Below are 12,658 nucleotides of genomic sequence, written 5' to 3' on the forward strand. Positions count from 1 at the left end.
GGATTCCCCATTTTTATAGCAAGGGAAACCGAACCGCGCCCCTTCGCTTCCCAAAGAGTGCCCCGCTGTTGTTGAAGCGCGCCCTCAGCTGTTAAAGAAGAATTTTGTTAAAAGTAACCTTTGACCTCACAATCGCACATGCTTAAGAATAGAGACGTGTTGAGTTTAGTTAGAAATTTACAAAATGGGCAAATCAAAGAAGGCCAAATCTGCCAAAATAGGCGGTGATCCTGTGTCACGATCAGCACCACTCGCAGAGCAAATACTGGAGAACAAGACGGTTCGATTAAAAGACAGGGGTAAAGCAAGACAACGTCAGGACGAAGACGAAACGGTATGTCAATTTTTGTTTGTTTTCTTACCGACTCAACTGTGCGCTGAGTGTCACTCATCATGATCATGGTCACAGTATTGACTGTTTCTGTGTGTTTAGAAATAGTAAAATAGATACAATGTTGTGGTTCGTAATAATAGTTCGTAGAGAAGTAGAAAACTTCCACTTTCAGTATCCTGCCGTGCCAGCATTTTCACTAATTTTTACAAAAGGAGTACTTAAAATAAATTCTCAAGTCAATCAAAGAAAAAGACAATACAGGCTTACATTTACAATACAATGTGAAATGTCATTCATCATTTTCAATTTTCATGATCTAATTCTAATTTATTATTATTTTAATTACTTCCTAAATCCTTTGGATAAATTACTATATTAATTATTATGAAGCAATTATTAGTTTATTGCTCTCTGCTATTATGAACTTGATCTAATATTTATTGAATAATCATTCATAATGAAATGATACACATTAAATTATATTTATATTTATAATTATATATATGTTGGGCGCGATCGGTCAATCTGCGCGATCAACCGATCGCGCTGCGCTATTGAAAGATGAAAATAAGATCAATTGGTCGCGCAGCAATCGGCCGATCGCAATGAACATCTTTGCGCGATTGACCGATCGCTATGAGTATTTTTTTCCGTCATCAGCCAATCGCGCAGGAAAGGCTTTGCGCGATCTACCGATCGTGCGGGAATGGGTTTGCGCGATCGACTTCTCAAAGCAATAAAATTCATTGCACGACAAAATTAATTTTCAGTATCACCATAGTGATTAATATTGTGACGTCACACTTTTGTTAGCAACTACGATTGATTTGCAGTTACGATCAATCTTACATCTTTGTGAATTCGGCCCCTGAACATCGGTCGATCGCACCAAACAATTCCTGCACAATCGGCCGATCGCGCAAAACCATTCCTGCACAATCGGCCGATCGCGCATAACCATTCCTGCACAATCAGCCGATCGCGCAAAACTTTTCCTGCACAATCGGCCGATCGCGCCGAGCCATTCCCGCACGATCGGTTTATCGCGCATGTTCGTTGCCGAATATTGCGCAATCGACCGATTGTTGCGCGATCGACTGATTGTTGCGCGATCGACCGATTGTTGCGCGATCGACCGATTGTTGCGCGACCAATAGATATTTCAATAGCGCAGCGCGATCGGTCGATAGCGCAGCGCGATCGGTTGATCGCGCAGATTGACTGATCAACATATATATAATGAATAGGGTAGATGGCCTTAGCTTTCGATCCAAACCATACTAAAAAACGGTGATAAACATACTTTTTTTTAGTATTATGTATTCATTATTAATTTATCTATGAGAATGAGTTATTTTTTTTCTCTTCTTAATCATATTCATATTAAAAAGTGTGTTTAAATAAATTAAAAACTGGATTGCAGGAGTTTAGAATACGAAAACTTTCCCCTTTTTAATATGTGGAACTATTTTGGTAACTTAATTTTAAGCTCAACCTCAAAATGGGAGGGGGGGGGCTGGGAAAAGCCTTTAAAAATTGTTATTATTTATTAGTTACAATATAGGTATTTGGCTCAAAGAACATTTCTGTTTTTTAAACATCTGCTTTATTTTGGGGAATACTTTGTTTGTTTTCCAGTGTCCATATTCACTGTTGGTCATTGTTTTTGTAGAAATAAAAATAGTCAATTACTATTTAAGAATGAAAGGTTTTGGGGGATGTATACAAGAAACTGTGAAGGCTCACCTATAGCCATAGGGGTCTAACATTTTGGGCGTCCTTAACATACGTCTTAACTCTGTATAATCATCTTTCCTTTTCCAGTACGTTGATGAAAAGCTCTCCAGAAAGATCTTAGATCAAGCTCGATTACAGCAGGAAGAACTAGAGACTGAACATGGAAATTCAAGGTATGTTTTAAAACCCTCCTACTGATACACCATTCATAACCATTCAAAATTCACTAACGTTTACAACCCCAAAGGTTTTGTACACGGGTCCTACTACTTGCCGTCAACCCACTTTTATGCCGTCAACTCCTCCAATTATATACTTTTAAAATCCACAAAAGAAACATAGAACTGTTAAAGTATTACCTAAAAGCGAATTCCCCCTAAGTTTTAGGTTATATTTCTGAATAAAAATATTTCTCGAGAAAAAATTATCTTGCAGCAGCAATACCGTCAGCAATACTCGTAACCAGGGACAGACTGGTCACCCCCACACTCAGTCATGACATAGTGGGATCCTTGATACCACTTATATACAACCCTAGGATTCTGTACCAGCTGCACCACCATTCAAAACCATTTGGGGAACCAACTGTGTGCACAGCTATCATACCAGTCAAAACCATTCACTTGAATGGTTTTAAATGGTGTATCAACTTGTTTCAAAAAGGGACCAATTGAAGGAGGGTTAACAGGGTTAAAAACTAACACCTGCCCCTAAGGCCAAGGTTTTACATTTACCATGAATACACTCATGGTAAAGTGTAACGCAACTTTTCATGACAGTGGATTTTGTCTAAAGCTTACTTCTTCTTTGCAGTAAAACTGTGAAGAGACCCACAACGAGTCTTGGGCCAGCACAGACTGAACAGTCTGATGATGATGAGGAAGATCTCACAGAACATGAAGGCAAATACTTTGAGAATATTGTAAGTATGAATCTATTTTATTCTAGAAAGTCAAGCAATAAACCACTCAAGAAATAAACATCATTATTTATATATTTTGAAATAATTTGGGTTGGAGAAAGAAAAATTGGCTAGAGCGGGATTTGAAACTGCAACCTCCGGGTTAAAGTGCTGGTGCTCTACCAACTGAGCTACCAAACCCTATGTCATATGATGGCAAGTTTGTAATCTTTGTATGGGGTGCCAGTTAAAAGAAATTTAACCTGTAACTAATGAATTTTATATCTTTTTTTATTTTCTTACACTTTTTCACTGACACAGCAAGACAAAGAAAAATACACAGAAATAAAAATACACCAACGGTTCTTTTCAGAACCACCCCAACTCATTTAGAGATAGTTATTACATGGTGTTACCGCAAACTCTTCTATATCTTATCTCCGTCATGCAAAGTTTCCAACCCTACTTAAAAATACACTAGATGAGAAAAACATATGTATACACAATAACATACATTATGTTAAAATATTTACAAAAGTTACATCAGCATGCAGCATCATAGTCCATGCTTTCTCTAGAAGACGATCAGAGCATACTGATCGAAACTTCGAGTTGAAACCAACGGTTCTTTTCAGAACCACCCCAACTCATTAGAGATAATCATTACATGGTGTTACCGCAAACCTTTCCATATCGTATTTCCACCATGCAAAGTGTTCAAATCCTACTAACATCAAATTGCCAATGAGTAGCAAGATAAAACATGTGACCTGCACCGCGGAAGAGGCGTCCTACCACAGTTTAGGGGTAAGGGATGGGGTTGGGACAAGGGGAAGGGGGAGGGGACTCCAGGTGTCACACCTACATTTTGTAAGTTTACCCGAGAACAATAATGACATCATGTTGTTGGGTTTAAGTTAAGTTTAACCATGAAATAAATCTTTGATAGAATATATATAATCTGCATTTGGTATAGTAACACTCTATAAGGAGAAAACTACAATGAGGTTTAGGATGACAGTGCTGGCACACATAAGTACAGTTTATTGTTTATTTTTTTTAGTATGGTGTATAACTATGAGTAACCAACATGAATACTTTATCCCCGATGCAAATTTATCATCTATTTAATCATTTGTAGTACCCTCTGCTAAAACATAGGATTCGAACTGCCTCTAGCTACCGGTCTATCTCAGTGGTCTAGTTGGTATGACTTTGCTCTAGAATTGCAAGGGTCGTGGGTTTGAATCCCACCCACTAATATGCCTGTGATATTTTTTCACAGGACTCAGGGGGGGGGGAAGTACTGAGTATACATTGCTAACACACATTATAAGGGTAAAAACCAAAATGAATGTTATTAATATTACTGCATATTCTGTATCAGGAGATTGCTGAGGAGGATGAGAGAGCCTTGGAGCGCTTCATGGCCAAAGATGCTCCAGCTAGACGGACACTCGGTGACATCATCATGGAGAAACTCACTGAGAAGCAGACTGAAGTCGCTTCACAAATGACAGGTACTTTATGTTCACGTGCAAAGACAATGGATTGTGTAATAAAGGCTTATCTCACCAACTTACAAGGAGGTCTGTGCAAAGTGTTTTGAAACTGACGCTCATTGAGTTTTTGCCTACTCATCCGTGGTTAATTAGGTGGTCTTGTTTTCTAAGAGAAACAAAATTGTCAGTGAATTCCTGACCACAATACCATTTTCACACTATTCTATTCCTCGGGGGCAACCCAGGAGAATAATGGTCCCTTACAAGATCGCTTTCCCCCTGATCTACCCTGGCAATTAAGCATATCCCATGGAAGAGCCACCCCTGCTTCGGAGTAGGAGTAGTGCTTGTGTACTTATTTCGTTGTTGCGGACAATGGAAGGTTAGAATAAATTTATTAGTATCGTTTCAGTATCGGTTGTGGGCAATCAACAACCAATTTTAAATTGACCTATTTTTGATGTTGTTACAGAGAGTGGTCAAATCCTGCCCGACCTGGATGAGAGAGTGATTCAAGTTTACAAAGGAGTGGGTCAGATCTTGACCAGGTACCGTAGCGGGAAACTCCCCAAGGCATTTAAGATTCTACCATCCTTAAGACTGTGGGAACAGGTAAGACTGAATATATTTACAGGGCTCGAATTTGGGTAGTGCGGAGGGATCCAGAAGACCACAAGACTTGTTAAATCCAGCCTAAGATCGACCACAAATTCCCCAAAATTTGGTTTCGACACCCAGACTTGACACTTGTTCACTTGATTAAAGGTACTTAACCATAATTGCGTTACAACAACTTGGGGATTTACACAAAGTAGTGCATTCTGTTCTACCAACCAGGCTAGTAGTGGATAACCCTGTTTCAGCCCCAGGAGTAGGTGGCAAAGTGCCCCTAGTTGGCAGTTGGTTGTGGGGGACGGGATCAATCATAAATTGTATAATGTTCTTCAACCCTGCCTGCCCCCCAACCCCTCCCTGATCAAGTTCAAACTGTATTCTGAACAGCACCCTCAGTGAAGCCACTCAAAGACTGCAAATCATTGTCTGGAACTGGGAGATAATTGTGTTTTCGTGTGCCTGTGTTTTTCTTGTTTGTCTATATTTTTCTTGTTTGACATCATTTTACATGTACATGTAGGTAAGGTATTGTGATTTGTTTTGTCCGTTCAGATCCTGTATGTAACAGAGCCAGACAAATGGTCTGCAGCAGCCATGTACCAGGCCACAAGAATATTCACCAGTAATCTCAACGCAAAAATGGCACAGAGGTAAGGCGGTCGACCCATTTTAGTCTTCAGACTATCTGATCTTCTGCAAAAATACTTTCTGTTTCGTCATCTTCACTCTGCTATCCAATCCCTCTCAACTGACTCAATCTACTTTTTCCACTAAATCCTAGGGTCAAAAAGCCATCAATTTCATTCCACCTCCATTATGGAATGACTTACTACATGTAGTTCATGTACCCCTAGCCAAGGACCTTTTAAAGACTTTCCTTTAAATCTATATTTTGGTAAAAAGATGCTGTATTTATTCATATCATTGTTTCCTTGTGTGCTATTTATTCTTCCAGTGTGTATTATTATGTTAATAGATTTTATGGTTCCCTTTCAACACTGTGTGACTTGGTGTTTGAAGCAATATGAACAAGTGATTTACATAGCAGTGTGAGCTCAACAAACTAGCCAGCAGGACTACATGTAGTTAGAAAGAATTTGGACTGGCGCGCAGGTGTTTAACTACATGCATGGTCCAGCGGACCACTGTTAAGGGGTACACTGTGACATAAATCTGTTAGCACATAGTTGAATCAAGCAAGCTAGAGTAAGTACACTCACCCAAGTTCTCTTTTGTTTTGTCACTATTCACAGATTTTTCAACTTAATTTTGTATCCAAGAGTGAGAGATGACATTGCTGAGTTCAAAAGGCTCAATTTTCACTTGTACATGGTAAGTTTGAAGTTAACTGTTGTATTGTGATTTTGTCACCATAACTTTAGCAGTGTGCATCTTGTTCCATTAAACATTGGTTGTTTACAACGCTTGTGTAAGATACTCTCACTATACTTGTTAATGTTCATGTCAGTCCATTTGTGTTTTTGTTTGTCTGAGCACACCTACCACAAGCTTCTAAGGCTTTTCTGGTTATGCCCCCATTTCCACTTCTCCTCAATACTGTTCTTTGTTGTTGTCATTTTGATTATCTGTTGGAATGGAAATTAATGTCTTGAAATTCAAAGAAAGGTCATAGATTGGTTTTTTGTCACAGTTATGCTGATTAATTGGAAATATTTCCAATGTAGTATGGTAACATGAAAACTGAACTTCTAAACACAAAACTAAAAATTTTGTTTCATGTTAATTCTGTTGACATCTTACTAGCAAATATTGATTTAATAAATGAACAATATCAGCAATGTCTGGGCGTCATTTATAGAAAGCTCCATCAGAGAAAGCAATAACGAAAACAACACATCCTTTTCATCTGGCAACTCACACCTGTTATCTCCATGTAATTCCTTTTCCAATGAGTGGACTTATTTGGATCATGTGACGAACCAGTAGGTCTGCTGAGTGCCCCGGACAGATTAACTGCTCATCCATTAAGTAAAAATGACCCAAGTAATTCAATGTAAACACACCCACTCGGCAAAAAGGATATACTTTCTGAGATTTTGTGGCCAAATTCGTAATGGAGCTGTCTCGTAATGTTTTGTGAGAATACAGAAGTGAATTGTCTCTAAAAAGGGTCAATATTGAAATGTTGATTTCTCTATTTACAGGCCTTAAAGAAAGCCCTCTTCAAGCCAGCAGCTTTCTTCAAAGGAATCTTATTGCCGTTGTGTGAGGTAAATCATCATCATCTTTCTCATCTTCTTGTTTAGCTCACCATTCACTAATACCCCCTGGAATAATGAGGCAATCCTATTGGTTGGAAGTAGGTCTTGAGACCATATTTACCTGGCATTAAACGGCTGATAAAGTCATAGCTGGAACTGTTTAACCCTTAAACATACATACCGCCCTGCCTAATACTCTGCGTATCGCCTGCAACTGCCCTCAATTCTTTTCAATTTGGCCTTGAAGGACCCCAACGAAATTTTACATGCAATGTACGCTGTAATACTGACCATGCTTGACTAGTGCAAGCTAGTCGAAACGTTGAGACCAATTCAAGAACTGACCCCGCGCCCGTGCAGTTAATAATGATCCTATAAGCTAAAGTGGTAGTCCCAGCCAATTTTCTATACCTTCCGCCCGGGTAGTAGTTAAAAAGCCGGACAGTTATGATGCATTTATGGTTGTTTTTACAAATCATTAATATCGACGACAAAAAGCACCGATGATGGTCTAAATTAGAGCATGCTTTACATTTGATGTATTTGTGGGTTTATTAAGACTGCAGTTCCTGATATTTTGAATGTTAACACACTGAAGAAAACAGAGTGACAGACAGCAGCCTGCTAACTGTTTTTGGTTACATTGGTTATTTATTTAAAAGCAGTAATCTTATTCTGTTTAGTTCAGGGTGACTGTAAACTTAAATTTAATGTCATTTGGTTTCTGACATCTTTGGAAATTTTACTGGTTTGTTGACAAAGTTTAGTTTCAGCTACAATGTAACAATGTAATGTACTCCAATGTGATGAACATTGTTCATAATGTTGGCTGAATTGAGAACAATCGAAGACTTGAAACGCATCTAGGGTGCCATGAGATTTTGAGGGGGCTCATGGTTACCGTACAGTATTTCAGTGTATAACTTGACCGCTAGAACAAAATTATGAAATCATCTTACAAAACACCCAAAAACTTGTAAACCAACGATATTTGGCCAGAAAAAAAACCTGGACAAAAACAAAGGTGGTTTTGGCTAATGGCCGAAACCCCCAATTAAAAGTGTCAATTAAAAAACATATTTGTACATGCTGCGATTTTGTTAAATAAATACTAATTAATTGGAAATATACATCAAGGTACCAAAAGATCTAAATATTACGCACATCCGGGGCCAAATTTAATAGAGCTACTTTAGCACAAAAGTAGCTGAGAAAAAAATTATGCTTGCCAAAATAAGGCTACCAGCTAAAGTACCATGTCACATGTTCAACTTGTGACTGGTATCCGTCTCCTTTCTGCTCAGCAGAAAAGTGTTAAGCAATATTTTCTGAATATCAACTCCATAAAAATGGGTTAAGTTTTGATAGTTTACGACAACAAGTGCAGTTGCCAAGCCAAGCGGGGAATCAAATTTTTATGAATTGGTAATCGGTACTTGAGTGCTGCGCATCAAGGTCTCCAGAAGATGAACATCGCCCTCTTTGTTTGCCATTCGTAGTGCGGTACATGCACCCTGAGGGAGGCAGTCATCGTCGGCAGCATCTTGGCCAAGACAACGATACCAGTCTTGCATTCCAGTGCAGCTCTGCTCAAGATAGCCGAGATGGATTACAATGGAGCCAACAGCATCTTCATGAGGATACTGCTGGACAAGAAGTACGCTCTGCCGTACCGTGTGGTGGACGCTGTCGTTTATCACTTCCTCAGGTAAATAAAGTTGCTGTGGTAGAGACAGTAGCAGGGCTCAAATTGTTATTTGACCAAAAGATTTTGTACAAGACCAAAAACACATGGCATAAACTGCCAGAGTCCTGACACAGTATAACTGTTCTTATTTGAACAATTAAGCACAAACAATTACATGTACATATGCAAGAGAAGATTTATCTCATCTTTCTTTTGGATATTAAGTATACTTCAATACTTACACAGAACTGAAAGGTTTTCCAGACTCAAGGTTTTTCCAGACTTAAAACATTTGAACATAATTTGTTTCTTTTTAAGACATTACACACATTCAGGTGTTGCTTTTCAATTTTAAAGCACAAGACTGCTGGACTTGTTGTTCATGTGTTTACTGGCCCGACAACAAAACTACTGTCCTCGGGCCTGTGTTCCAGTGTAAAATTCAAGACATGCATAGCAATAACCCTCATAGAATCAGTGCAGTTTTTTAATATTATTTGCAGACCTCGGAAGTTTCCAATAGACTTTTCCATTTGAAAATGACCTTGCCCTTTCAAAGATGAAGTTCAAGCTTTGGCACTTTTATGCACTGTCATAACAGGCATGTGAGCTCAGGCGTGTGAGCGCTAAAGAAGCAAGTAGCATTAATGTTATGCCCAGTGTTTACCTGCCTATATACAATAACACTTCCACTATAAAAGTGTCCTAATATAAAACTGTTATATTAGTTATCAAAACATAATCTGAGTGGATTACAGCACTTCTGCTCCCATATCAAAAGAGGCCAAGTTGGACTTGGGCTGCAGATGTGCTAAATTTCCGTTCTGTATGAGTGTGCGTGTGATAAAATTACATCTACAAGCAAAACTGATGCGCAGATTAACGTAATGCACCATGCTGGGTAAGCTGTACGTTTTGCTTATATACTTGCCACAATAAAAAATTATTGTTGAGTACAATGAAAGATTTATTATTCTATTTTGCTTCAGATTCCAGCTTGACAAGAGAGAGCTGCCTGTCTTGTGGCATCAATGCCTTCTTACCTTTGTTCAGCGATACAAAGAAGACCTCGCTACTGAACAGAAGGAGGCTGTGCTTGATCTGCTACGAGCACAGACACATGACAGCATCACGCCAGAGGTGCGGAGAGAACTCCTCAACTCAAAGTCACGTGACACTGAAGAGCCAATGGCGTCATAGAACGATGATGTAGTGAATGGACTTATGATTGGTCATGTGACACTGAGTGGTCACTGTGGTTTAGTGGTTAGACTGCAGGACTTACAAGGTTGTGGGTTCAAATCCTACCAAGCTACATGTAACCACTGATTTCACAATGACTAGAATAAGTATTGTCGTCTAGTTACTGAATCACAATTTCTTGATTTGTGCAATTCTTAAACATAGATGCTAAACGAATGTTTGTGTGAGAGACATTGGTTATTGCCACAACCCCCTTCATTACTAGGCTGTGTCCCATTTGGTGGCTACAGCTGGAACGTTGTGTCATCATGCATTGAAGTATATGACTTCCTTAACAACATCCTCAGCAACAGTCATAGTCTTTTCAAAATTAATCCATAGCCCAACTTCATAGAGCTGCTTAAGCACAAAAAGCAGTTAAGCACAACAAAATTATTATCACCAAATTAAGGTTACCAGCCAAACTACCATGTCACATGGGCAATTTCTGATTGGTATCCTGCTCATTTATGCTTGGCAGAAAAATATTAAGCAATATTTTCTGCTTAAGCAGCTCTATGAAGTTGAACCCAGGACAGTTAGTCGGACAACAATTCTCAGATTCTCAGTTTTGTTGGATTTCTGTCAGAAGCACAAAGCATACTTCTAGTATCTATACATAGAAATAAATACAGATGAGACTGTTCTATGGAATTGTTCACCGATTCAGAATAAAATATTGAGTTTCTTATTTAATCTATGTTGAGTGATATTGCTATTTTATTTCATTTCTTTGAAAGTCTCATGCTTAACAATTTTCATTTAAGTTTTTTATCTCTTTCAGGGTTTTTCCATACACAAGCATAGTGTATTGGGACAATACATAGAAATGATGGCGATCAAATATCACAAAAAATTGTAAAAATTAAAACCATTTAGAATGCCCGAGATTGCAGGGTAGGGCTTTTAAAACTAATGATACACGTCAAGTAAAGAACATTCCGAACACCTTGTTTCACACCAGCGTGCTTCGGCCAAACTTCCCAAATTTGGGTTTAGAACACACCCCAGTTTTGAAAAAACCTGTCTCGATAACCCCTTTAGTTTAAATTATAAAAACTGCATTGTGTTATTTGACACTCCAAGGATACACATAAACAAAGATTTAACCTCCAAAATGTTTTATTGATTCATCTAAAGTTCTGACAGGCGCAACCGTACTTATTAAAATAATTAGAGATAAATAGTTAAAGAGTCTTGCTACCAGCGAGAAAAGTGTTATAACCACAGCTCTAGATTCCATGGTGCTTTTGGACAAAACGATTAACCATTTTGCCCTAATTTTTTGACACTGAATCCAATGACACCTTTACATCACATGTATTAAACTAGTTTGCTTTCAATCTTTGCCAGGCAAAGAAAAAAAACCTGTCCCCTTTAGTTTAAAATATAAAAACTGCATTGTGTTATTTGACACTCCAAGGATACACATAAACAAAGATTTAACCTCCAAAATGTTTTATTGATTCATTAAACTAGTTTGCTTTCAATCTTTGCCAGGCAAAAGTTCTCGGTCGAACAAGGAAACACTAAATTACAAGTAATTTATTTAACTTGCGGGTACAACCATGTTTTAACCATGAGAAATCTTGGTTCTTAAAAGAGCCGTTGGGACCTTGACATTTCAAACAGTATACATTGCTCTGCTCTTCTTCAGGAGAACACAGAAAAGAGCAGATTATCTTTTTGAAACATAAGACAACAACAGTTTATTCGCAGAACCAACACTTCTCCTAAACGAAGATTGTACACATGGATGTACCCACAAATTTACTCTTTTTAACATGTCTACCTTATCACCCACACTATGCACAGCTTCAAACATCACTTAGTTTATTTCAATAATAAAGTGATCATACATACATGTAGTACATGTATGTCAACATTGCTCTTTGTTAAACGCAAAGTATACCTTTGGGTTTGGGAACTGTTTGATTGTTTTAATCCAATATAAACGTAAATATAAAACTAACTTGTGAACGTTTCAATAGAGAATATTGTAGCATTTTTGAGACAATGCCAAAAATCGTGGGTGTTTTTCCACACAGGAAGAACGATCCGTAACTGAAATACAAGATCTGAGAAACATTTCATGCATGAAACATTACTCAGATTGAAATGTCTGTGATGTTTTGATGAACAAAAAATATATATAAAATTTTTTGAAGAACATACACCTATACTGCTGTTACATGCCAACTGTACAACCGCTTTGATTTAAAATCAGATATTTTACACTCCGAAGCACATGTATACAGCAAAAACTAAACTTCAAATATTATTTACAAAAAGTCTACCTCAAAATCAAATGCTTTCCTATTTTGCACAAATTTACACCAAAATGATTTATTTCTACTGTTTAAACTTCTCCACTAAAATATATTAATTGTTTTTCGTTTATATCAATTTTCATGTTGC

General features: G+C 38.0%; 2 protein-coding genes across 2 annotated transcripts in view; both read left to right on the top strand.

Moving 5' to 3' along the window:
• The window catches only part of LOC139949976 (solute carrier family 22 member 18-like), a 57,338-nt gene that overhangs the window by 13,039 nt on the left and 31,641 nt on the right, over positions 1–12,658 (top strand). The gene's annotated exons all lie outside the window — the stretch shown is intronic.
• LOC139949723 (bystin-like) lies at positions 126–10,940 on the top strand. Its single transcript, XM_071948227.1, has 10 exons — positions 126–334; positions 2,159–2,244; positions 2,885–2,993; positions 4,360–4,492; positions 4,947–5,086; positions 5,642–5,739; positions 6,343–6,421; positions 7,255–7,320; positions 8,811–9,019; positions 9,988–10,940. The coding sequence occupies exons 1-10, from the start codon at positions 185–187 to the stop codon at positions 10,196–10,198; spliced, it is 1,281 nt and encodes a 426-aa protein (XP_071804328.1). The 5' UTR covers positions 126–184; the 3' UTR covers positions 10,199–10,940.

This window comes from Asterias amurensis, chromosome 17 (assembly GCF_032118995.1).
Source record: "Asterias amurensis chromosome 17, ASM3211899v1".
NCBI lineage: Eukaryota > Metazoa > Echinodermata > Asteroidea > Forcipulatida > Asteriidae > Asterias > Asterias amurensis.